The sequence below is a fragment of the Amphiprion ocellaris genome, chromosome 8 (genome assembly GCF_022539595.1).
Source record: "Amphiprion ocellaris isolate individual 3 ecotype Okinawa chromosome 8, ASM2253959v1, whole genome shotgun sequence".
In the NCBI taxonomy this organism is placed as follows: Eukaryota; Metazoa; Chordata; class Actinopteri; family Pomacentridae; genus Amphiprion; species Amphiprion ocellaris.
Window position 1 is genome coordinate 20,656,426 of NC_072773.1, and position 27,038 is coordinate 20,683,463.

The 27,038-nt window shown below is 40.8% G+C and overlaps 1 protein-coding gene across 1 annotated transcript in view; it reads left to right on the forward strand.

Moving 5' to 3' along the window:
• Window positions 1-263: 263 nt before the first annotated feature.
• LOC111581034 (inactive dipeptidyl peptidase 10) overlaps window positions 264-27,038 on the forward strand; it is a 28,488-nt gene continuing 1,713 nt past the window's right edge. Inside the window, exons 1-24 of the mRNA XM_023289054.3 lie at window positions 264-422; window positions 6,643-6,757; window positions 8,210-8,305; window positions 8,458-8,552; window positions 11,869-11,940; window positions 17,284-17,336; window positions 17,922-18,003; window positions 18,481-18,601; window positions 18,707-18,861; window positions 19,693-19,790; window positions 19,973-20,096; window positions 20,487-20,528; window positions 20,646-20,750; window positions 21,430-21,521; window positions 22,313-22,360; window positions 24,171-24,289; window positions 24,409-24,456; window positions 24,734-24,832; window positions 25,133-25,199; window positions 25,348-25,542; window positions 25,642-25,696; window positions 25,780-25,879; window positions 25,987-26,045; window positions 26,931-27,003. Of these exons, the coding sequence (XP_023144822.2) occupies window positions 384-422; window positions 6,643-6,757; window positions 8,210-8,305; window positions 8,458-8,552; window positions 11,869-11,940; window positions 17,284-17,336; window positions 17,922-18,003; window positions 18,481-18,601; window positions 18,707-18,861; window positions 19,693-19,790; window positions 19,973-20,096; window positions 20,487-20,528; window positions 20,646-20,750; window positions 21,430-21,521; window positions 22,313-22,360; window positions 24,171-24,289; window positions 24,409-24,456; window positions 24,734-24,832; window positions 25,133-25,199; window positions 25,348-25,542; window positions 25,642-25,696; window positions 25,780-25,879; window positions 25,987-26,045; window positions 26,931-27,003 (2,152 nt within the window). The 5' untranslated portion in view covers window positions 264-383. The remainder of the gene's footprint in view (window positions 423-6,642; window positions 6,758-8,209; window positions 8,306-8,457; window positions 8,553-11,868; window positions 11,941-17,283; window positions 17,337-17,921; window positions 18,004-18,480; window positions 18,602-18,706; window positions 18,862-19,692; window positions 19,791-19,972; window positions 20,097-20,486; window positions 20,529-20,645; window positions 20,751-21,429; window positions 21,522-22,312; window positions 22,361-24,170; window positions 24,290-24,408; window positions 24,457-24,733; window positions 24,833-25,132; window positions 25,200-25,347; window positions 25,543-25,641; window positions 25,697-25,779; window positions 25,880-25,986; window positions 26,046-26,930; window positions 27,004-27,038) is intronic.

Below are 27,038 nucleotides of genomic sequence, written 5' to 3' on the forward strand. Positions count from 1 at the left end.
GCTACACGTGTGCCTTTCAGTTAAAGTGGCTTTTTATCATATCCTAAATATTCTGTTGAGGCATAATCCCTCATTTTGACTGAGGAGTGCTGAAACAGCTGGAGCCGTAGATAGTATATCTATACACACAACACCTTGTCATGATTGATTTCTGACTCAATCAATAACCTATAAACAGGTTGGAAATGGGCGAATGAGTGAAGGAGTGTCACCCAGGCAGAGAGAGAGAGAGAGGAAGGGAGAGAGGAGGGGAGAGAGACCATCCAGCCCACTGAGGACAAACTTGAAGAAGCAGAGCAGCAGAAAAAGCTCCGCAAGACAACAGTGCAGCTGCTCGGCGGCTTCCGAAGCTACACAGGCGGCGGAGCTTGTTGCGGATTACCATGATTGCCACAACTCAACAAAACATGACCACGGAGCTGGTACGTGTGTGTTTTTCATTCTTTCATTCCCAGTTTTTGCCAGATTCAGAGCAGATGTGTGTGTTTGTGAGGGGAGGTTTTCCGATTTGCGGTGGATAAACTGGTGTTTGTTCGTCCATTCCCACTTTGCCTCGTCAATATCCATCTCCTGGACGGGCTTGACTCTGAGCACTGCGGTGCAGCCTGGACTAACTCGACGTCCTGTCCCGATCACTCTTTACATTTCTGCTTCTTCTTTTTTTTTTTTTTTTTTGTCCCATGCACACTTTTACTGCATATTGTTTGCACCAGCAACGAAGCTCATTTGCCCCCTCTCCCAGTGTTCTGATATGGGAATTTGTCCCAGCAGCTTGTCCCCTCCAGCATGAACCTGCACAGTGACAAAGGGGCTGCCTGCACTGTATGATTGATTAGCCCTCTGCTGCATAGGTGTATTGTCAATGAACAGAGATTATGAACCCACACCTACAGCCAGTGCTGATGGTAACATGCTGATAGTTAAATATCTACAGTGCCGTCTGAATTCTGATTTAACCCAGTCTTTCACTTCTATTTTTATATCAGCTTGTGCTTATTTTTTAATGTTGCATGAATGAGAACCATTGTACAGTAGGTGCATTTTACACAAGATGTTGCTCAGCTTGAATTTCTGTGATGGATTAATGTAATATTACAGATAGTGGTACAGTCTTGCATCAGTTTAATCAACACGCTTTGATTTTGATCAGGTTTATTGATCATAGCTAACGTGCAAAACTTTCCCCCGCTTTAATCAGTCAATTTTGCTCACCCGCTTTTCTTTCTCTACAGTGCACTGCAACAATTTCAACCCTTGTCAAGTCACATAATTGACACATCAAACTGTCAGGCTTCTTGAGAAACACTTTCAGTCATGTGTTTCTGGAGGAGAAAGTGCTGGAGAGACTAGATTAAGCAGTTAAATTAGGTCTAATTGTATTGTGCTTTGAGCATATCGATGTTTGACATTCGGTGACCCCCTCATCTTTAGGGCTTTTACTTTCATTATGATGTGATGAAATCTTGAGAAAACTTGTCTGAAAAGAGCTGTATGATAATCCTGCTGCACTATAGTCTCCCTGAAAGGGCCACACAAGCCTGCAGGGCTCATAGAAGATTCATTATACCTGCAAATGTCGCAACGTCTCATGCTACAGTGTAATCAATTTGCTTTACACTGTAAAGCAATTACAAGACAAGTCCTACTTGCTCGTTTTCAATAGCAGTCTTTATTGCTGCTTCACTGGGTTCACGTGTGCGTCAAGTCAAGTTAAATTTTATTTAGCTCATTATCACAAAACGACAATCTACATTCTGTGCAGAGTAGAACACCCTGTGTTTTCTGACCCTCAGTTCAGATAAAGAAAAAGTCTGTTGTCTCTGTTATTGTGTTGAGACTGTGGCTGCTACCTTTGTTGTATTTTGGTTGTAATATTACTAGATGTATAGAAGATGCAAAGTGGATAGCAGAATCACTTTAAATGCTTTGGGATGCCACTTATTGCCAAAACCAACTAAGAAAGTAATACCACAGTTTCATGCCAGAAAAGCATAATGCTTTTGTTCCGGTTCAGTTAATCCCTGGCATCGAGGAAGAAAAGAAACAGTGGTTTAAATAGTTTTTTCAAATGCAGTATTGTTTTAATATCCACACTGCTAAATTGACAATCTGGCACAGTGAATTCTTAGAGCGAGAATATTATACGCATATTATTTGCTGGTGAAATATCGACGTAAAGCCTTAAACTGATGAAAAATGGCACATGCTTTCTCATATATTACTGTAACTTTATATCATGTCACCCGTAGCTCTCCCACGTGTGTTTTTCTGATGCTGCTTAGGCAGGAACTCAGTCACTTTGAGTGGCTGGACATGCCGAGGAAAAGCTCCTTCGTACAGGACCCTTTTGTACAGTAAATTTGTTGCGTGTGATGGGAAGCATGAAAAGAAGATAGGGGAGCCTTGCAGCAGCAGAGGCTAAAGCAGTTGCTCTTTCATTTCACTAAGGCTTTTGCTGCATTGTCTGGCAATAGCCTGGAGGACAAAAAAAAAAAATCTGCCCAGTTAGTCTCATATGGTGTCTGTACCACCTACTGTTTTCTTTTTTTTTAAGATAAGAAACACAAAGGGAGAAATACTGGTGCAGTGAGTAGGAGCACAGAAATTCCTCTGGATGTGATGAAAGATAGCCTAGATATGAATCAATACTGAGCTGTAGTATCTCACTATGGCAATTTGGCTACCATCTATTCTGGCCATGTCAAAGTTACAGTCCATTCTAATGATGACCTTCATTTGTAATGAGGCAGTGAGAAAAATTGACAAGGTAATACATACGTGGGTTACTTGCTAATCTACAGTTTCCCTTGTGAGCAATTACAGCGGATCATTAAAATCAGGAGCATATAGGTTATACTGAGGGCTGTATGTGTCTGCCTGTAGATCTCCCCCTTTTAATGTGTGTAGTCATTTTCACTGATGTCTTTGCTGATGTCATTTGTGTCATAAACATTATCGGCCGATGTTAAAGGGGGTTAGAGTTATGTAAATCTGAAACCAGAATCCCCGAACAGCCTGCTTTGGTTCCCTCATTTCTCTGCATTTGATTTATTGTCGGATGCCTCAAAGACACAGAAGATGGAGTTAAGGAGGTCTCCTGAGCCTAATTTATGAATTCTAAGCACCGCCTGGATTCTGCGCAACCTAGTTGTGGTGCATGCTGTGCAGATTGAGTAATTGTGTTTGGTGTGACTTGCTTTTTTAGCGTTCAAACTCAATCAATACAGTTGGGATTGTTTGATTTTCTGTGCAGTGCTTTGAGAAAAAGGAGCCAGTTAATTGGAATCAGTTTGTGTGCAGCGTCATAAACAGATCTAGTCTGAAATTTTAAGTTGAAATGTTTAAAAAGGTCCTGGTATTCCACTGAGAGGTGTCATACTGTGCAAGAAAGCATGTTCAACAGTGTTTCTATCTAAAAGTCTCCTTCATGGCTGTATTCCCACTATTAATTGTTTCACCCTGGATTCTGTACAACTGTACACCTTATCGATTCTCTCATTTAGTTGAGTGAAAATCCCTTGGCTCCGCTGGCAAATGTAAGAGCTCTCTCAGTTCTGCATGGTTTGCCAAAAAGTCCTCTCAGGGGGATCTCTGCACGAGAGTTATCCATAAACATAAAGACCTTTTATTTGCATCCTCGTAGCCTTTGGTGTTTGACTGATACCTCATCTAACTCCTGCGGGATCAGGCAGGCTGAGTGAAAACACGGAGCACCGGGGAAGGCCTATGTGTGATTAATTTTTTGAACTTGGCTCAGCAGAAAAGCTGCTCAAGAGATATTTTTGCTTGTCCATCAGCATGCTGACTGATATAAACCTGGTCTGTCACAGAACCCTGGCAGCAGTTTGCTCTGCATTAGATTCCCCACATGCATTGTGACCAGCAGCCAGTCGGCACTAACAGCTTCTCCAGTGTTCACTCTGGGGACTCTGCTCAGCGCATCTGCACCTCATTTACCAGTGTGACAAAACTCCTTATTCGCCCGAGTGTGGGATTCTCCCTGTCTGTCTTAACAATGATGTGACCTTAATTGGAAGTATAGCCTGGTGTCTCAGCTCGGGGGAATGATAGGAGCTGTGCATCTCATTAGGAGGATCTTTGGTCTCATGTTGCTCAAATAATTACAGCGAGGACTTGCAAATGAAAACACTCTGTACTGGAATCAGTCAAGTGAAAAATTTAGTGTCTCCTCCCAGTATGAGATCCTGGAACCACAATGTAATTTTACTTTATAATAAGTTTTTACGGTAAGCTCATGATACACAACCATCATTAATCATGGATTACAATTTTTTTTTCCAGCATGTAGCTGATTTGTTGTGGTAAAGTCTCTCTCCAGTTGTAGATTTAACCCATAAAAACAAATCTCTGTGTATCAAAGTTACATATTTATAAGGCTTCTCCATGAATATATATGCTCTGGCCTTAAGATGGTGTACATTTTGCTACACAATTGTGCCCTCCGGAATGCATGGATCTGTAAAGCCCTTGCTGCTCTCTTTTTCCACCCCTCCACCACTCGCTGCAGCCGATTTCACCAACTATGACTCTGCTCAAACACTGTAGAGATTCTGTAACACAATTGTAAGCTGTAATATTGGAGTAATTTCTCTGAAGAACAAGAATGATCAGAAAGCTCCACTGGATTTGTTACATATGAAACCTTGAAATACTGTCATTGGCACTCCGCAATTTTAAGGTGGAAATGCTCTACCATGGCATTGCCTACTCGTTTCTTTCATGATATGCCGCAGAGCTAATAAAAATCACCATATGGACATGTTAACAAGGCTAAAAAAAGATCTGAGGTGATGTTTAAGGAGGTCCATCCATCCACCCATTAGCTATACCTGCTTTGTCTTGCAGAGTGGAGAAAATGCAACCTCCACACAGAAAGAAATCTAACCAATCAACCAATTCAAGGCTCATATTTTTCCCCAGGATTTTCTTGCTGTGGGCACAGTGCTCACTACTGCACCACTGGACTGCCCCACGTTAAGGAAGCACCATTCAAAATTCTCAGTTTTTCAAACTTATAATTGAAAGTACTAAAGGTGCACCATGGTTCAGTGCTGACTGTAGCCGGGAGGTTACCTTATCTGATAGAAGCATAATGGTGGTTCACTGAGAGACTCTGCACCAAGACGACAGAGAACGAGATAAAAACAGTGTTAGAAAGGCCAGTAGATACACAGCCTTGGACATCAATCACCCAGCTGTGGCCTGCATTGAAAGTTCAATCCACACTTAAAAGTTGTCCCTGCAGGTGCAACTGGTAGTGCTTTTTTAATTTGTTATGATACTGCAGCCAGGAAGATCTATTGAAGATGAGACCTTGGCAGGAGTTCTGTGCTGGTGGACCTTGTATGTCTTGCAGTCATCTCGGGGATAAAGTACACTTGCTTCCTTACATCAAGAGATAAAAGCATGCGAAATGCTCTTGAAAGTGATAAAAATCTGTGTCAAACCCACAGCAACAAAAAAAAATAGATGCACATAGAAGCACACAGAAATTGAGAAGCCCTGCTGCTTCTGGTTTCACTGCAATAGTCTTTAATCCGCAGTTCCTGCAGAATTACCCATGTTCCCCTTTTCTGAAATGGGGTTTTAGACACCTTGACTCCCGTTATGTAAGTACATTTTCACTTTCTAGTGCTTTAATACACTCCGCTGCCAGGAACTTTGGGTCAGATGGTGAAAGGAGGTAAAGAAGTGTATGGTAGTGGAGTAAAAGCATGGCCAATAGCGCAGAATCAGGGACAGCTGGTGTCACCCAGGGAGTACGGAAGAGATACAATCTGTCGATGAGTAAAGTGCATAGATGCCCTTTTTCTGCTGCCCGCCTCTCCAAGGCCTGGAGGAAGGTGAGGTTTTGAGGGTTAAGCCAAAGGGGTGGGCATTATGAAGGCTGAGTTTTATGGCTGCTCTGTGACTGAACTCTCACACTCCAGCAGGCGTGTGGCTACAGCAGCGGCAGCCCTCCCTCATAATGAGTATGAGGGAGCGGAGCACAGCCTGGGAACGGCACGCAATTGTGTTTAATTGTGACTGATACCGATGCAGGCTCATTCCATCAGTTCCCCTTGATTGCATTCAGAGCGTATACAACGACTTGAGTCGAGACCTAAAGTTTTTCTCTCCTGGCATCTGTAGCTTTGGCTGTAACTCATCTTCTGGCTATATAGTCCCATCTTCTGCTTTGTTTTTATTGCCTTGTTAACAATTTCATCCTGAGCTGCTGAATAAATCTTGTTGCTTCTTTGGAGATGGAGGTTTGCCTATAAAAGCACACTATAGTCTTAGGCTTTCGTTTCTGTTTTAGCAGTGCCACATGGCCCATCAGTCATGTAACAGGTGAAATGAGGCGAGGGTGAAGAATTATGGGGCGGCCAAAATTGCTCCCACAATTAAAGGCAGATCCCCTCGTATGCAACAATTTTATGCAGTTCTTATATGGAAAATTAGTGCAATCCAGCAAGGTCTCTGATGCTGAAGGCTGGTCTCAGTCCCCAGAGGAATGCTCTACTGATATGCCTGTCAGGGAGATATTTCTGTGAGACTGTGGAAATGAAGCTGCACTAATATCCTCCTTCTTGGCTGTGCTCGCACCAATCACTGTGTTTATGTTCTCTTCAATGTCAGGACCTGGGGAGTTCAGACGGTCCCCCGCGGAACTGGAAGGGCATCGGGATTGCGATGGTGGTGATCCTGGCTGTTATGTCTCTGGTTATTCTCTCTGTCATCCTCCTCACGCCTGGTAAGAATGTGGAAGAAGAGAAAGAAAGGACAAGGAGGGTGTGAAGAGCTGGAGGGAAGAAAACACATCAAAGCAGGGAGGAGTTGTGATGTGGGAAACTAAAGGAATACTTTGACATTTTGGAAGATTTGCTTTCTGGTGGTTACTTAGACGAGAGAATCAATATTGCTCTAATGTCTGTGGGGTATATAGATGAAGCTACAGCCTGGTAGCTTAGCACAAAGACTCTTACAGCGAGAAACCACAAACCAGGCTCTTTCCAAATACAACAAAGTCCTCCTGTGAAGTTTGCTAATGAACACTTTCTATCCTCTTTGTGCAATCTGTACTGAAACCACAGTGTAAATCCAATGATTTACCCTTTTATGGGGTTATGATCTCTGTGACTATTTCTTGGCTCCGAGCAGTTGCCAGGCAACCAGGGGAGAATCCTAAAACAGTGACTTCTTGGTTTTACACTTTGGTTTTAATACAAATTAAACAAACAAGAGATAATGTGCTAATTAATGAGCTATAGAGTAGGTGCTGGTACATGGATTTTGTCTCCAGTCTTAAGCTAAGCTAACTAACTGCAGGCTGCAGCCGTCCATCTAAAGACAGATAAGAGATCAGTATCCACTTCAATTCAAGATAAAGGGACTCTTCGCACATCTGTCTCATTAGGCATGTGTAAAGTAGAGGCAGGCATTTTAAAAACTTCCTGCACACTGGCAAACATGTAAAAATATATTTATTTTTTGATTTTTTTGGTGCTAATTCTTCATGAGGCAGATAGTTTCTTACAAAGACAAGCAATCTTAAATTGGGAGTGGGTGTAAGTCCAAAACCAATCACATTCCCCATAAAGAATATGAACGCTTGAATCTCTTTATGAACATTTTTCTACTCAGTGACATTTTAAATTAATTTACAGTAAGTCAAAAATTTAAAACACTACATAGGAGCAACCATTACTAGACTCCAACATTGTTTACATGCAATGGGTAAATTACTATAATCCAAATGCTACAAGCCAATACTGTGGATTATCTATCATGAAAAAAAAATTACAGTTACTTAAGTATTGCAATTCAGAGATTCAAATGCATCAACAGTATTGTCATAATGAAACGGCTCCAAAGGCATCAAAGCAAACTGTATTCTCAAAAATGACCTACATCTCTGAAATCCTTCTGCCTATACATGCATATACAATCAGTCTTGCCGTTTAACTCTCCAGCAACAACTGAATGAACATATCTTCCAGAATGCTGAACTTGCTTTAAAGGGAGGTATACAGTGGGCAGGCATTTTCCAATTGCTGCAGATGTTACAGAGCTGCATGTATGATGAACGAATCCAAGATGAAGCAGAAATGTAGGCCAAGCTGAGAAAAGGGCTCAGACTTTGCATTTCTGTAAACAAAGGAGTGTTCCTGATGAACTGGTTAATTCTGTCTCTCTGCCTTTAAAGATGAGTCTCACTTGTTACTCCGTTCCCGTCTCACCATGGAGGATCTGGAGAGGGAGGAGTTCAAAGTTCATGACCCCTGTGTGGCATGGCTGAATGGTAGGATCCATGTTCAGACTTGTAATTTACTCCTGACTGACAAAGTGCTCTTGACGGCTTAACACCACTTTAGTGTCACCCCTAACTGGATTTATGTATTCACTCTATTAACTCTAATAATCTCCTCCCTGAACTGTCTTAAAAAATTTCAGAAAATGAAGTGGCTCTGCGCACCAGAGAGGGACATGTCCTGTCTTTCAGCCTCACCAACAACCTGACCACCACTCTGCTGGACAACAGCTCCCTGGTGAGTAACGGCAACGCAGCGTATGAGCACCGGGGACAGATTTCAGTATTGATTGACTCATATCCAGAGACAGCTGGACAAATTGACGGGCGAATAGAGAAGGAGGTGTTTCTAGATTGAGAGCGAGAAGCTGTAGAGTCCCCACTGCTCCACATCCCACAGTTCAGACAAAAAAAGACTTGGCAGTGTGACAGCATCAGCTCATTTCCCCCCCAATCTGGCTGCTCTGTGAGCCCTCAGCATGTGCCTTCAAAGAGAATTTTCCAAGCAAGGGCATCATTTTGAACACCGCCTCTGCGCGACACTGACAGACTTATATGGGTCATCGCCGAGGAGCTTAAAGTAGGGTTGTGTTGTCAGGTTGAGAAGTCTCTCCTTAGCGCTGTGATGTGGTTTGTCATCTATGCTACTGTTTCCAGTTCCAGAAAGAAAATATTATCTTGTATGAATGCGAAGAAGCACACGGGATTTCCCTAAATAAATTACCTGTGGAGACAATTTGACCTAAATATAGTGTCAGCCTTTGAGATTAAGATGCACGGTCAGTAGGTAAAACACAATCCATATCACGTTTCAAACCCAGTGTTACACAAGGCTTCAGGGCTGCAAAAAAGATGAAATCTTTAATGGTCAGATCAGAACAAGACATAAGGGAAAGGAAACTTGAATAAATTCCTCGGCAGCAGAAATTAGATCACTGCAAGCCTTAACATTGGGCAGGAGCTCTTGTTCTGATGACCTGAGTGGTCCTACTTTATATGGGCCACTCGCTGATACACAGTGGAGCCACACGGCCTTGTAATTAGAGGGATTTTTAATTCTGTCGTAAATTTGAGAGCAATTGTGCTATGAAGCATCAAGGTGATAAGAACACTGTGGAGTGCAGCAATATTTTGAACTAAATTCTAATTTTGCCCACTACTTCTTGGCTTAAACAAGAATTTAACACATTAAAATTGTCAAACGTGGATGATATGTTTGAGGTTTTGGTAAGATAAGAAGGAGTGCAGTTTGCTTCCTCCAACAGTGATTTCCAGCGAGGGTTCCAAGTACCTCATGGGGTACTTCTGTAGTGCCAGGGTAATATTTTTATATAAGTAGTATGTCAGCAAGATGCGTAAAATGATACTTGTCAGTCAGTTATGTTGCTTTACACTAACAGTTAGCACATGTGCTTGAACTGCATAATCTTGTTGTTGCATAATTACCTATAATGTAAATTGGCATTTATTTAAAAAAACAATTATGAAGAAAGTTATTTCACAGTTAAAAATATACAGAAAGATTAATTACTTAGCATACTTTGGTATTGAATTGCTGCTATCTACAAAAGATGAAGCATTTTGGTGTGAACATTTTTCGTTTAACCCGTTGTCCCGATACTTGTTTCGCATTTCTAACAGACTAAACCATTTGAAAGTCAGTTCAGTGAGTTATATTGATTGTTATTTCCTTCCAGCCTCCACAGTAGGGCTCAACGATGTGCAAAAATAATCATATTGTGATCATTTTAACATTGTGATATGAGTCATAATTGTAGTGGGAGTGGTAATATTTGCATTTCTTCTCTGAAAAAAAGATGTAAAAATGAAGATGAGATTTCTGCTGTGGGCTACATCATGTATAATGGCAAGCTCCTGTAATTTGGATGTTGTATGTGTCCATATTGAGAATTCGGTAGTATTTAGATTTATTCTTCAACCCGACTCAACAGACATCCATGCATTCATTAGTGCAGCTTCTCCTGACCAATAAGACGGCCATGTTGAAGTATTGCAGCAGCTAACAGCTGCGACAAATAGTTAGACATAATGGGCAAACAATTGAAATCGCTCCCTGAAATTGGGAATTCACCTTTTAAAATTATTAGGCTAGCTGCTGAAATTGTGAGGAAACTGTAGAGTCCATCTGACAGGTCTGTGGGTCGTCTTATAGCAAGAAAAATGAGGAACTGAGCTGACATATTCACAAGAGTTTAGTTTGCGTTGCTCTGTGAGGTTGCAGTTCAGGTTGCTGTAGTCTGAGTTTAATTTTCTTTTATTAGCCTCTCTGAGGACCTAAGTACGTTAATTATCTTTGATTTGAATTTTCTCATTGTGAGGGTAAATACACTGAACAAAAATATAAACACAGTATTCAAATGCTCTTCTTTTTTTTCTTAAGGAAAAAGTAAAAAATTGATTTCTGTTGTTCTTGAAAAAGGAGTAAAGTTAGCCAGTTGTGCACAAACAGAACCCAGCTTTCTGTGTCTTGCTGCACATTTTCTGTTAGGGACAAAGAAAAGACGTTCAGTTTTATTTTGTTATTTATAACTGCAACAATCTATTGAACATGAACACTGATCTCAACACCCTCAGACACAGTGGAAAAAGTAAATTTTTCAAATTCGTACCCTTTGCAACACTGTATTCTGCTGTGTTTCAGTCAGCTCCTGTTATAATCTAAATATATTAGAAAACCATTTTCAGTATTTTTATTTCCAAATGCTTAACCTCTCCCTTTGTGTAAAACAAAACAATATTTTTGATGCCTCATCTTGAACTTGAGAGTGTTCCGCTTCATTTGGAACCACATTATTAATTATTAAGATTAGGATGCACCAGTTTGACGGAGGCTATGGGTAAAAGCCTGCCATTGGCTGCGCTTTTCAGCTGAATTTCTCCCCCTCAGCAACAACTTCCAGGCTGCAGCCTGCCACACTGAAAATTTCAAGTTTTGCAGAGGATTTGGATTGTGCAGTAAGACAGCCCTGCTATTTTTTTTTTCTTCTGTGGATTATCCATTTTAATCACAGTGATTGTCTTTCTGCCTGCAAATGTTCCACCAAAACAATTCCACCTGTCACTATATTGAGGGAACTCCAAAGCTGCACCCTTCGCTTCGCTCTGCCTAAGACGATTGTGATTGGTAGGAAGAAATACAAACAAGCCAGAGTGTTTTTCCCCCTATGGCAGAAAGATAATTAGACTACAGAATGATCTGGCTAGAGACTGAGGAAGCACTAACTCCCGCTTCAGTCTGACAGGATTGTAAACATTTGCTAGTTTTTCAGGTTTCACAAAAAAATGGTAAGAAACAGGCAAATTGGCACCTAATGTGCCTTATAAAGAAAATGCAATAAGGGAGAAGGAGACAGGAATTGACCCTTGAAGACCTCCAGAGGTCAGAGGAAAACAGTAATAAAGCATACATAAATCTAAAGAAATTGCAATTGGATAAGCAGGAAGAAGAGCTAGACCAAGACTTTTTGCACAAATGTCGAAATAGAAGTTTCTGATAATGTGGTGACTAATTTAATCTTGCCTTTTTTCTGCAGGATCTGACCACGACTAAATTCCAAGTGTCTGCAGACAAGAGGTTTGTCCTGTTGGCGTATAACATTCAACTGGTAAGTTTTCTCTAAATGTCAAGTTGGCTAAGATTCATTCCAGACAGCAGCGTCAAGCATTTTACTCCCAGAAAATATCCAGGGCCATAAATTATCCACTAATATCAAAGAGCAGCTATTACGGCTCACAAACCTCCACATGGCTGGCAGGCCGCTAGTAGCTGTGAAGCGACAGTGATGTGAATTCTGATCAGAACCTCAATGAAACAACGGAGAGAAGGAGCAAGAACATGGAGGAGGAGGTTGAGGAGAAAGTGTGTGTGTGTGTGTGTGTGTGTGTGTGTGTGTGTGTGTGTGTGTGTGTGTGTGTGTGTGTGTGTGTGTGTGTGTGTGTGTGTGTGTGTGTGTGTGTGTGTGTGTGTGTGTGTGTGTGTGTGCGTCTGTGTATGAGCTCATTTCTGCCACTGCAGCAGTCTTTACCTCTGTACCACCGCCCGCTGAACGACTGGGATAACATATGAGGAGTTGAATATTTAAACTGGCTGATGGCGGAAGGTGCAGGGGAGGGGGGTGTGAGAAAGTTTAGAATGAGTGATCGCTGTGAAGCGGATTGCAGTAAGGTGCAAACGGGGGGAAGGCGAGATCAAGGAGATGGAGAGGTAAAGTTGGAGCTGCAGTAATGAAATCGCCCTGCCAGTTCGGGGGGGAATTTTAATGAGGAGCTGACGGGAATCACAATCGCAGGTGGTTTCAGATAATCATTGAGGCAGACAAAACACAGATCTTTTGCTCATTTTGCCTTAACGCCACGCTGTTCAGTTCCTCCACCCTCCCACCAGCCGTCTCACTCTGTAAATACCCGCAACCTTAATAAATAGTTGACTCTTTCCTCAAAGGGCAGGCAGGCTGGGTAATGTGCAAGTAATCAGCAAGGGAAGAAAACAGAATTCGGATGAAATGCAGGTCCTCAGCACATTTTCACCCACATTTTTATTAAAAATCTGAAAGCAGATTTTGCTGCTCTCTTTCACTCTCATTTGTTCAGCCTTTCAGTCTCCTCTATCTCTCTGGCTTTCCCTCAGAGACCTGCTTTTGCTCTAATCACTGCGTATCATATTTTCTCTGTGTGGGGGGAACGAATGAGCCTGTTGCTGTGTTACAGCATTCGTCACACATGGTGCATCCATTCTAACTGAATTATTGAGCGGTTAGCATGTATTCAATCAGGTTTCAGATATCTCTGTAGAGAAAAGGCTCAGATCTTTGCCCAGTTGTGGGTTGCTTTGGTTCAGTTGCACCGTGTCATTAGCATACTTCCTTTGATATCAGCATGAATTGTCCAGTCCCATCTGTATGCTCGGAGCGTGTGCACACTCAAGGAAACCAGTGGGAACGCCACCTGGAATCATGTGTTTATTTAGAAATGGATATTTGTGTGTGTGCACGGCTGGCAATTTGTGTGCGTGGGGGTTATTCCTCCATTCTCCCATTCGTTCTAGCTGCCTCCTTCCCTCTCCTGCTTCATCTTCCTCACTCTCACTCACTTTTTTCTGTCTATCTCTGGGGGGATTTGTGCTGACTGAGGCAGTTTGCACCAGGCACCAGCTTTGCTGCTCAGAAGAGGAGCGACACGCTGCTGAGAGTGGCAGAGAATGCAAGAGAAAAACAGAAAGCAGCGGGGAAAGACACTCACGACAGAGAGGGTTGAAAAATGGGATATGCACCGTTTGCCCTCAGATACACTGCCCAGTTAAAATCAATCAGAATGATTATCAAAGAATGTCAGAGATGCTGGAAACGAGAGAGCTGCAGTGGAGAGAAATGGATGAGCAGGCAGTGTGTAAAGTTAAAAGCCTTCCCTGGGTTTTGTATTAGCTTAGGAGGTTTTGTCGGGGGGAGTTGTGCCTGGTGGGTGAAAATAAATGGATTTTGATAAGAGGGTATACATAGACGTGAGTTAGGGATTTTGCCACAGAGGAACAAGAGAAAGCAGATTTCCTACAGGGAAATGTCTTTCCTTAAAGCCTGTTTGAATTAAGCAGGTTTGCCTTAGAGTTTGTGTTGTGAGCTGAGCAACAAAGAGAACATATTTCCAAATGAGTGATTGCGAGATAGTTGAGTGGAGGAGGAGGTTTCTGGGACTGATGAGCAGAGGCAAACGAGCCGGCGCCCGCCAAGACAGTGTAGTTTAGGGACAAATAAAATGCCAGGGGAGTTGTGTCCGCACTCTGCAGCAAACGCTGATGGGTGCCCGAATCAAGGCAGCGCATTGTGGGGCGGCTAAGAAATGTCTGTGAACGATGTTGAGATGGACGGATGCTATTATCTCTGCATTGTGAGTTTCACATTGTACAATAGACCCTAGTATCTCTACTCATGCAAAGGGTGTTGTAATCTCCATACATATCCTTTGTCACATTATCCCGTTCTACTTTCTGAGTGTTTAATCTCTGTGTTGTGCCCCCACCCCCCATTTTGGCAGCATGGAGGGGGCGGGTAGTAAAAGGGGGGGTGACAAGCAGAGCGATCTGCAGGATTTATGATATGTTACTGGCAGCCACATTAGAATTCACTCTGCCTCTCCAAGACAGATGCTCTTACTCTGTCTGCCTGTTCATCACACAGACACACACGAACACACAATAACGTACAGCCGCTGCCATCGGCTCCATAATGTTAAATCACAAGCAGAATCATTGGGTTCCTAAACGAATCATAAACAGCTGATTAAACAAGGTGCTGACGGCAATGCTGCCCTCTTCGGTCTCAAAGAGTGATGCTCCCTTTAACTTCTTCTCTCTGCACTGTATAAAAAAAAACAAAAGATGTAAAAAATGAGGAAAATGTAGCAGCAGGGGTGCTAGAAAAATACATGTTAAAATACATTACTGTTAGATTCAAAACTGTAAAAGATTAAAAATATAAGCAGAGGCCTAAAAAAAATAGAGATTTTTTTTTGCTGATTTAAATGCAGTAAAACTGTAAATTTATGATCAAACATTTTAAAAGCACAAATTTTATTATTACTTTAATTTTGGAAAAAAGTCATATTCTTGATGCGGACAATATTTACAGTGTTGCAGTCTGTTTTTTCCAATTTTTTGTTATTGTCGTTTGTTTTGTTTGAAAATAATTTGTTCTCTGATTTTTTTTTGTAGTTTACCATAACAGGAAAAATCACACTTTAAAGAATTAATGACCATTTTTAAAATCTTTATTATGGTAAGTACCTGTGAATAAAAATGTGGAATTATGACAGCAAATGTTCTAAAAGTAAAAATACAGATTTTTAATGTGGAAATTATTTACAGTTTTGACCTGTTTTGTACAGTCACCATGTACATTTGCATGTTTTGTGAGATTTTACTAGATATTTGTAATTTAACAAAACAGGAAAATATGTTTAAAGCATTAAAATGCTTATAAATAATGTTAAAACTGTTACAAAGATTATTTTTCCTCCTTCTTTTACATTTTATGTTCACGTTTGACCAATTCTTGCCTTCTTCTCCCTGTTCTTGCTGCTCTTTTTTCTGCTGTAAAACAGCTCTTTTCCTGTACACACAATTTCCCCATCATGCTCAGACTTTACACCGCAATCAGATTTCGATTTCATTTAGATAGCCTCAGAATTTATTTCCCCTCCTTTATCCCTGCAGCTTTAACCCTGTGTCACTCTATCCGTGCATTTTAGAACAACAGACAAACAGCACTGTAGAAAAATCCAATTTCACTGCTAAGTGTGCTGTATAGAGGATGTGACATTTAATTTCTTTAGGGACTGGTTTTCCAGGTGGCTGAAGCTTTCAGAGGCCAGTGGGCAAATACGCTGCTTCCAACCATTTGCTTGAAAAAAAAAAGAGAGAATGGTAGAAATCAATATATTACCTAGAATTCATCAGGTAATGCTTTGATCAGTCGCGGTTAACAGGAATACGCACGCACACGTTCATCGATTCTAGTCTTCTTCAGCATGTTAATTTAATTATTCAGAGCTGCTGATGCTTGTGCCAAGGTTGCGACACAGCTGCCAGACACAATAGAGCTCAGTGGGAAGGATATTAGCTGTAATGATGCCATTTAATGCCAATGTCTGTCTTAGTTTTTGCACTTTTCTTTCACATGTCGTGTCTTTAGTGTTGTCTCCTTTATTCAGTCTTTCTGTTATTCACTTGTGATCACGGTAATGATGTAATATGGATGAAACTGCTTCCAGTGGTTTAATGGCTCGTATAAATGAAGTCTATAGCATGAAGATGTGAAGATGTGATTGGCTCTGTAACAATCCAAGCAAAATTAAAATACTGTCGCTTGATAATGACCACACATACAGATACTTAAAGTAAGGGAGACCTTGCTGCTGTAGGTGAAAGAATTCTGGCAGATATCTGTCAGATTTTGTAAAATACAACAATAAGCACTTAAAGGGGTGGAAGGTAACTAAATATGTTCATACAAGTACTGTGCTAAAGTACAGTTTTGAGGTACGTTACTTAAGTATTTCCTTTTTATGCTAATTTACACTACCACTCCACCACATTTATTTAATAGTTTCAGTTACTGGTTAGTTTTAAGATGAACATTTTACACACTGAGTAACAACAAAGTGTTTAAAATGCAACACATTGTTATATTGTAGATACAACTAGAGTTTTCCAATCTTTTTGGCTTCTGGTATGCTGCTGACTGCATTGTGTATTCAGGGTCACATTTCAGATTTTTATGAGTTGTTAACAGCTCCACCAGATAGTGAGTTTTTTTATTTCAATAAATGTTCAAGTGATCCAGTATCTCAGGAAAACAATCAAAGATTGGAAAAGAGGTCCCAAAACTGAAAACAGATCTATGTATCAGAACACTCTTTCCCCTCCCATTAATCATCTGATGACTCCTCAGATTTATCTACCCCTGTTTAGTAAACTGTAAATAATGTCATTCCAGTAACATGCTGCTGGTACATGGATGCTTCATTGCTATAAAATTACACACCAGTCAGAGGCAGCAAAACAGGGCTTTTACTTCAATACTTCAATATCATTTTGTTGCTTATACTAATCTACTTTCTATTTTCTTTTCTTTTTTTTATTTTACCATATTCTTTACTTTTAAATTGCTCTGTTAGTGCTTTTACTTCAGTAACGCATCAGAATACTTCTTCCACCACTGACCACTTGACTCAGTGCTTTGCAGTGATTTTAAAAGAGCTTAGAGAATGGAAACACAGCAGCCTGTTGCTTATTGCTTAATGACAAGGTTGACCTCAGCAGTGTCCTTCACAACATTTCTTTCATTTGCATTTACCTTTATTTATACATGTGTAGGAGCATGTGTGAGCACTAAAATATGTGTGTTTACAGCTATGTGCGGCACACCTGTGTGCATGATATCCTCTACCTCTTTCAGGTGTTCTCTCAGTCCTTCACAGCCTCCTATGCTATCTACAATGTGGCTAATGGGTAGGTGGAATCATGAATGCTAATGCATGGGCTGCACTGGGCATGAGCGTTACCAATGCAAGCAGACCTGCGAATTGATAAACCTCCTCTAAACGTGTGTCTCATTGAGTCAGAACTTCATGTTTCTGTAAGACATGCATTCATTCATCAGTGTTCCTGCCAGGCTCCGTATACCAACATAAGGTTTGTGCTGTACTTCAGATTCACTGCTTGAGATTCATATTCAGCATTATAAATGGGACAACTCTGTGGTAGCTGTGGATGATCCCTGGTACTTCTGAGGAGTGATTCCGGACAAGATTTCAGGACGACCTGCAATATTGATCATTGCTTGCCTTAGAGGGAAATGTTTGCCTGTCCTGAGGAAGATAAAAGTGTGGCTAGACATATGGAAACAAAAATGTTGCACTCTTGCATGAAGCAACCCCATTCTCTGTTTTGTTTTCCCTCTCTGCATCTTGCTCTTTTGTCCTCACAGTGCAGTAGCTCTGTCAAGGGCAGGGCATGGACGGACCTCACAGGGCTTCAAATGGGACAGACGTCCCTAATGGATGGCTTACGTCTGAGTTTTTGTGTGTGTTCCAGGGATCTGCAGGAGCTTAACCCTCCGGAGAAGGAGAAGGCAGTGATACAGTATGCTTCCTGGGGACCTCAGGGGAACCAGCTGGTACGTGAGGCGCTTACTCATATACCGGATCTATGTGTTATAAGCTGCATCAGTTCAAACTGCCAATATGATAAGCAGATTTTCACACCCCTCACAGTCTATATAATACCGTCTATGTATGAATGCGTCCTCCATTTGACATAATTTACATCATGATACCATCAATGGTACCATGTCGTTATGAGATGAACTCCAGCCGCAGTGTCTATAGTGTACTATAATGGGGTTGTTTTACACTCATAATTCATCTACCTCCCCTGTAATGTAATTGGCTTTTGCTGCTATGTCAGTGCTCATCTACAGCATATTAACTGGCAAGTAAAGATGTATTGGCTCTCACTCGTGTGTGTGTTGGCCAATGATTCATTCAATCTTGGACGGTTTCCGCTGCTCAAATCCGGCAGCCAGCTCTGAAGTCTGCAACCTTGCTGTCTTTGATGATGGATTGGTGCTGTCTGTCTGTGCTGCTCATGCCAGGCCTATGTGTTTGACGGAGATATCTACTACAAGCCCAGTGTGACCAGCAAATCACTGCGCCTCACATCCACTGACCTGGAGCAGAATGTGATGAACGGACTCTCTGACTGGACCTACGAAGGTAGGATGCTGTCCAGCTTCACACTGAGGCAGGTTTACAACATCAGTCATGAAAAGCTGAGTTATGCTATGAGTCTGACATGAAAAACTTTCTGTTCTATAACAGAGGAGGTGCTCTTGACATATGCAGCCCACTGGTGGTCTATGGATGGCGCCCGGCTTGCTTACCTCAGCATCAATAACTCTGCTACACCTGTGATGGAAATACCTCACTTCCTAGGTGGTCTCTACCCCTCCAACGTGTTCTTCCCCTACCCCAAGGTGAAAACTGGTTATAAAACGGTCACGCTAGGAGCTCCGTGATGCTGCACTAAGATGCTCACAATGCTCGCTAGCAGATGCGTTTACGGTGCTCGCCATCTTAGCTTAGCATGTCTGCATGTTAACGTTTGCTACTTGGAAATGCCTTTAGTTTTGTAAGACAAATTAAAATGATGACCTCTACATGAAAAATTATCAGAAAATCTAATTTATTACAATTTATCCAGGTGGGGACATTTATTTCCATCCAAAATTTCAATAGTCATTGAAGTTTTGCACACTTGATTGTGTACTAGATTTTATTTGAAATAAATTAAACTAGCATTTCCCTATCATTCTACACCTATACAATAATGATAAGGGAAAAGTGTGTTCATAGAAATGTTGGCAAATTTTTAAAAGATCTAAAAGTCAGATCTCTCATTTGCAAAAAAATGTTCAGACCGTCAATTTAATGTTGTGTATAAACTAATTTAGCTCATGTTAGAGCTGCCCAAACTGCCCAATTGTAGTTTTGCAAAGCCTGTAGAGATTTCCTTAAGAAGACACAAATCCATAGTGGCTGTTAAAGTGCTTGTTGTGGATTGAAAATGTGCAAATTTTGTTAATATACAATTCAATCTGCAACACAATAAACTGTACAAAAAGTGAGGCATCTGAATAGTTTCTGGAGTGACTGTATGTCCGCCTGAACCAAGCAGTAGAAGGACTGACTGATAAACCCTCTTTGCCACCCCTACACTCTTGCTGCTAGCGTGGCTAAAAAGATTTGCAAGGACTTTATAAGTTTAGAAGTTTATTTGACCATTTTTTCCTTCTGCATCTGCTCAGGCGGGCTCAAGTATCCCATCAGTCAGCCTGCTTGTGGTGAATCTGTATGGTCCGGCTCACACTCTGGAGATGATGCCTCCCGACTCCCTCAGGGCCAGGTAGTACATCTTAGTGAATGTGAAAATAAAATAAACCTTTAAGGCTTCAGGCACCACCTGTCAGAAATGATTACACACGTGCAAATTTCAGTCCCCTTCACTGCTTCCTCTTCTGTTTTTTATGCTTTTGCATCACTTTCCAATACTTTCCCCGTGTATCATTTTCCGCATCGCCTCTTCAGAGACAGCTACATCTCCATGGTGACTTGGATCAGCAGCACTCGGCTCGCGGTTCGTTGGCTGAACCGAGCTCAGAACCAATCAGTGCTCTGCGTGTGCGAGGCCACCACAGGGGCATGCTCAGAGGTGAGCGGACATCACTTGTTCCACATTAGTAATCTGTGCGGCCTCTGCTGCAGTATACAGCTTTAATAGAATTTGTGCTTCATTTACACAGTGTTGGGAGTTAGGATTGATTTCCTTAAGCTCCCAAATCTCTGCTGGCTGGATTAATATTTAAGGTCATTTGCTGCATGAGAAGAATTTTCAGTGATGTACTGCAGCATTTTATTGCCGTGGCCCCTCTGTGAAGGCTTGCAGATTACAGTTCAGTGTTACTGCTTTTTTTAATAATTAATAAACATGGTAAGTGATATTTATACAAGGCTATTTAAATCTGTTTTAGATGTTGATGTAAAATGCTATGTAAGTGGTGTGACTAATAATTTCTTCTATGTTTGAAATTGAAATCAACAGAAACACAAAATGACCATGGACATGATGCAAAACCAGCGGCAGGTATGTATCGCTTGCATTCTACCATCTGTGTACACCTATTTATTATGATCTATAATTATTTCTGATTATTATTTATCATTGCTGACTTTCTTTTGACCCCATACTTTTCTTCAACAGGACGTGCCACTGTTTTCAGCAGACAGCTCTGTTTTTTACACGATCTTGCCAGCAAAACAAGGCGCTCGGGGAGAGTTTCACCACATTGCTGGTCTTACAGCTCAGGTCAGTTTTGGGACAGTTAACTTCTGAGAAAAGTGGCTGTTGAGGGGTGGAGGATATAACGAAAAACTGTGTGATTGCAGATCTCAGCAGCACAGAGGATGAAGTCTGCTTTTTCACACTATCTCCGCCATTTTAATTAGCAAAGCAATTTGATGGCATTTATTTCCTCCCTAATTATACAAACAATTGCTAAAACACATTTTTCTCTCAGGAGTCATTTCTCTGATTAATATGTTCTTGGTCCTTTGCTATTCACATTTTTGAAGTAATTCATTCCACCAACGTATTCATCCGAAGCGGGGCAATTAAAAATGTTTACTGGTGCTTTTTTGAAAAAACTATGTAGAAGGGAATGACATCTGTTTATTCTTTTCTCATTTTAATTTAGAATTTAAGGCATGTGTTGGGTAGTGAAGGCCCACATCTTTGTGCTCATGTATGTTGCTTGAACTCTTCCGTGTCTCTCTAGCTTCAGTCCCAACATCAAAAATAAACATAGTAATTCAAAATTACTTTTTCTAAACCATCGCTGTCTTTATTAGGTTTAACTTCATGAACCTATCTCCATTTTCGTGCCTGTCCTCTGACACAAACTTGCTGTATCGCTGCACCTATTTTTACTCTGTATCTGTGACTGCTTCTACATTTCTCTTCATCTCTGTTTCTCTGTGTAACGCAGCCTGCCATCCCCTCCGTCCCTCCTCGCTTCTTGACATCGGGGAGCTGGGACGTCACCTCGCTCTGCGCTCTAGACGAGAAGGCTGGAAAAATGTATGTGAGAGCCACAGTGTGTGGAGCTGACTTAAATCACCCTTTATCAGCTCTCAGCCTCTTACTGTGAAGACACGACTGACAGCAGGGGTGGAGCTGAATATTGGCCATCATTAAAATGATCATCTCTGGAGAGTAAGGTCTAGATGTGTCAACTGCTGGAGAGCTAATTCCTTCATTAGGTCAGAACAATAGAGATACGATTGTAATTAAAAATTGCTTTCAAGAAGCTATTTTAACATGTAGCATTAACCTCAGTTAAAAGGCCAAAGGAAATCACTTTGAATGTGAAGAGAACAAATGATTACTTGGACTTGACCAGAGCAGATTATTACTTAAATCTGTCTTTATCCTGCTGGGGGCAAAACTCCCACATGAAACGATTTACTGGGGTGTGACCACCGCAGACAAGCAGGCAAAGTCAATTGTAAATCTAGTCAGTTATTTTCAGTCTCAGAGTCCTTGGGGTGATGCTGCTTTTTGCCTCCAGACAAGTAATTCTATCTTAAAGTATTTATGCAGCAGTGGGTAGTCAACATGACTGATACCGTGAGGCACATCGAACGGACTGAATTTACCATCACTGATGCTGCTTCAGGAAGTAAAAGTGATCCCAGACTGATTTTATTAACATGCTGAAGTATGTAAATAAGTGAAGATAGGTTCTTGTCATGAATAATTGATACCCAGAATAATTAGGATGAAGTTAAGACACACAAATATGATGTGCAGTGCTTTGACTAAGCAGCAAGTAATTGGCTGTGTATGTGGTTTGTTTTTCTCATCCTCAGTTATTTCCTGAGCACAGAGGAATCCAGACAGAGCAGACATCTCTACAGGTATGAAACCTCCCTGTGAAAAATCACCCTGAGCTTGTAAGTCATTTTAACATTTAATGGCTCTGGTGGAAATGTATTGCAGCTATCCGTATTTCAGTTCCTCCTTGTCAAAATGAGCATTTGCGATTTCCACAATGACAGTCTTCCTGTCCACAGCTGTCACATCAGATATCAAACACATCATTCTTCCTTTCAGATTTATGACACGCAAATATCTGCAGTGTATTTGTGACAATGACATAATTCTGTCATTGATATCCACAGTTGCATTTCTACGCCCAGTTGTTGATATACAAATGGTGTCGTTACTTGTCACAGTGTGTTTTAGATAGTATACTGACAGATATCTGAAATTGCTTTTTTCACTTGGAATACCTGACCATAAAAATAAGTCAAGCAGCAACTGAGCTGTAGATATTTGAAAGAGGAGTATTTTCTCTAAGAATCTGACTGAAATGTGTGAAACTGTGGATATCCTAAACTGAGAACAATGCACAAGAATGGCAAAAATGGCATCATTTCTTGTGGGAAGGGTGACGTCGTGAATCTGTAATGTTCGCTTGGACTAGGAGGAATGGAAGTGAAGAATCAAATATCTGCAATAGCTATCAAATGTTTTAAACAGCCACATTTATTGTTTTTTTTTCTATTGCTTAAAATATCTTTTCATATCTTAACTATCCATCTCTTATTTTGTCTTATTTAGTTTTCTTGTTTTGGTGCGCTTTAAAATATATTTTTAATATCCAATATTTTGTCAGTCATTTGTTTGAAAAGTCCAAAATAAATAAAATTTGATTAATTACCTGTCTGATACTTCCTAAATCTTTAAAATATATTTTTTTAAATTTTGACCAAAGCAATCAAAGATGTAGATATATTGAAATACAATTTCTGCTAGCATGTAACGTAATTGTGATAGCTGTAATCGCTGTTTTAGTTAATATGAATACAGTTTTTACAAGGGAAGAGGCTAATTTCAGTACCTAAAATGCAGTCACATATAGCATACATCATCACTGTAGCATCAATTTACAGCTGAGATTGATGGAAATGCCATTATTGTTGCAGAAATGTCATAAAATGTGACAAACTATAATGTACTTCATTTGTTTTTCATCTGTGGTACTGAATGAGATATCAAGATATGACCAGAGTTATTACAGTTCATCTTGTTGTTGTCAAGACATTCTACTTAAATCCAATAATATGTAACTCATTGTGGAATATTAGGTGTAATATCAGTAGGATGCATCGTCTCGGGACCGTGAATGTCTGTTAATTCTAAAAAGCAATCAGAAGAGTAACTGCACTCAGCAGTGCATTGATATGGGAATCCTATCAAGACAAGAGTTCAGTTATGACAAAAAAATCACATCTCAGTGGACGAGGTCTCTGTGTGTTGCTGTAGCTGAGTCACTTGAGACTGATGGTCTCGACTGTAATAAACACACTTGTCTGTTCCCTCATCAGCCTTCGAGCTTTCATATCTTTTTATTAGCTTACATAGCTTTAGGCTTCAGGAGATAGCTCATGATGAAGAGGGGAGATGGTTTGTTTAAACTTGGTCTGTGATTAGTTCTGTATGAAATTTGTAAGAGGGACATTTAGAAACTCAACGCCTAACAGCAATCTATATAATGACTTTTATGTCTAACCTTATTGAACCCCATTTGTTTCTGAAAAGTCAACTGCCTGAATAATCTGTCTCGGGACACTATCATTTGACCTTCTCCTGAAGCAAATCAAGCTGCCTTAGACCGACCTGTTTTAAGTGTGGCCAATAACCCCTTTTTCTTTTATTTCTAAGTGTGGACCTGGATGGAGTGTTTCAGCGCCAGTGCATCTCCTGTAACCTCGTAGACGGATGTCGCTTCTTTAAAGCTATTTTCAGCCCCAATCAAACCCACTTCACTCTCTACTGCCTTGGTAAATCCCACAGACACTCAGACACACAGCCATGCATTCAAACTTGTGGAATAAATGTGAAAGCTTCACATTACTCTGACAGTCGGTTTTATAATGTTGTCATTTGAAAAATTCCCCAGGCCCTGGAATCCCTAAAGTGACAGTTCACAGTACAAAGGACCCCTCCAGTGAGTGTTACATCTGCTTGTCTGACTAATGGTATAATAACACACATTCATACACACACACACACACACACACCAGGTTTCTGCAGTTTCCCTTGATAGCCTGCAGAGAGCAATCCAATCATGTAGATACTTGTGAACACTGCCCTCTGTCTGTGGCTCTCAGTTAGAGCAATTTGCATGGAGATGATGACGATTTGGTCCACAAGCTGATGCTCTACTGTGTCTGTCTTGAAGTTCAGAATTAAAATATAACACAGTGGTGTTTTGTTTCTTGCAGGATATGTCATCTTGGAGGACAACAACCTTCTGTCTAAAGCTCTGGAGGACAAAAGTCTCCCTGAGACTCTCTTCAGGACGCTCCCAGCAGACAACCACGGTACAACAAAGAGAAAACATTTTTGTATGCTTTTACTTTGTTAGATAGCATTCATCCAGATTGTCTTATATCAGCAGTAACAATGGAGCACTGATAACCAAACATCTCTGTCTGGACTCCAGTTAAGCATTAACCAAAGCAGTAGTTTCTTGTACTTAGTACTGAGATAATAATAAATCATAGTGAAAGATAATTCTCTCTGTGGTTCAGGGGTTCAAATGTATGTCAGGCACAATGTCTAAATGTAGTAGTAAGTCTGACCCATAAATGGACAGTTCAAGCCCTGTTTACTTTTCTTAGATCTGCACCTGAAGCTATCTCTACCTCAGGGTTACGAGGCCAACCTGCACCCTCTCCTCATCATTGTGTAAGTGTCATTGAACGAGCACGCTGAGCAGCCATGAGCTCATCAAAGTCATCTGGTTTGCAACCTATGATCCTCTAACCTTTCCTTTACTCCTCCGATCTTAACAACTATCGCCGCACTAGCTGATCCTGTTTGTCTTGTCTCTCAGTGACGGCATTCCTGGCAGCCAGTCTGTGACAGAGGAATTTGCCCTCGACTGGCCTCAGGTCCTCTCCAGCACACACAGCGTGGCCTTGGCCTGGGTGGACGGCAGGAATGGGGTCGGCCGCGGACAAAAGATCACGGCTGTGGATCCACGCAAGCTCGGCTCACTGAGAGTCAAAGATTATCTGGGAGTTGTCGAGTCAGTGCAGTTATGCAACAATATAGGGCAATATAACTGAAATGAGAGAATAAAGCCTGTTAATTGAAAAATTAAAGGACTTTTATGATGTTTCCACAGGCTGTTGATGCAACTGCCTTATATTGATGATCGCCGGATGGCCCTCTATGGAAAGGTTACAGTATTTTTTTTAATTTAAAAGCTCAGTTCTTTCCAGAGCTGAGGCACATTTTAATGCTTTTCTATATCTCATTACAGGCATTTGGTGGTTATTTGACTCTCAAAATGTTAGCTACAACAGATAAGTTGTTTCAGTGCACAGCCGCTGTGGCACCAATAACAGACTTCAGGCTTTACAGTGAGTTGAGATCATGCCATTAAATACTCATTGAATGAGGATATAAAAATTGTGTCCAAACTCAGAGGCAGTTTGTGCATTAAAAAAAATGATCCTACTGTTTTCAGGTGCTGCCTTCTCAGAGAGGTATCTTGGTCTTCCAGCAAAGGAGGAACACGCTTACTCGGTGAGGTTCTGAAGCTGGAGAACTCAACTTTTCAGGGTTTGATGTTTTAACAGCAACAACAGAAGTGGACATACACTCAGTTGCAAGTTAATCAATGAAAACTAATGCAATGTAATCGGACAACCCTGTAATAAATGTTATTTTCATGAAGGTTATAATGTTGTGTTCAAACTGATTTAAGGATTTAGCCTCATGGTCATTTTGGTTGTGTTGCAGGGTCCACTGTCAGTGCAAATCTGACTCTGTTAGACATACAACTGAGCCTTCATGGCTCTTTCTTTTTTATTAAAGAGCATAACATTAAGATCTTATGTGTGTTTTCCTCATTAGGAGAGAAATTTGTGCTGATATGTAGCTAAATGTAAAGTTTAATGTTATAATTCTGTCAAGAGATCGCAGGATAATGTCTTTCAAGCAATATAGCAGAGTATCAAGTAATTAATCTAAGAAGTAGTGTAACTAATTACTTTCCGTAGGGAGCAAATAAGTAAAGTAATGCATTGTTTTTTAAAGAAGTAACAAGTGATGTGTGATAAATTACTTTTTTTTGAGTAACGACTCCATCACTGGATGTCTCTTGACATAATGCAACACAATTTAACACCAAATTAGCCTCTAAGATTAACTTGAATTTGCCTTTAGTAGACCCATCTACCATCTATGATACATCTGGGGCAACCAAAATATTAGAAGCAACCTCCCATTATAACACAGTTTAATTCAACAGTACCACAAGCATGGCATCCAAAAAGATCATAAAATGTAATCAAAATGTAATCAAAACCTCAAAGTGCGATTTATTGCAGGGTTGTTGCAATAGACTGCAATAATTTTAGCTAATTGTACCCTTTAAACTATTAATATTGTGATGTTAAATGTCTTCAGACCGCATCGGTGCTGGAGGAGGTTAACAAGCTGAAAGAAGAGAACTTTCTTATTCTACACGGAACTGCAGATGGTGAGATTTTGTTCAATTTGACCAGAATTACTTTT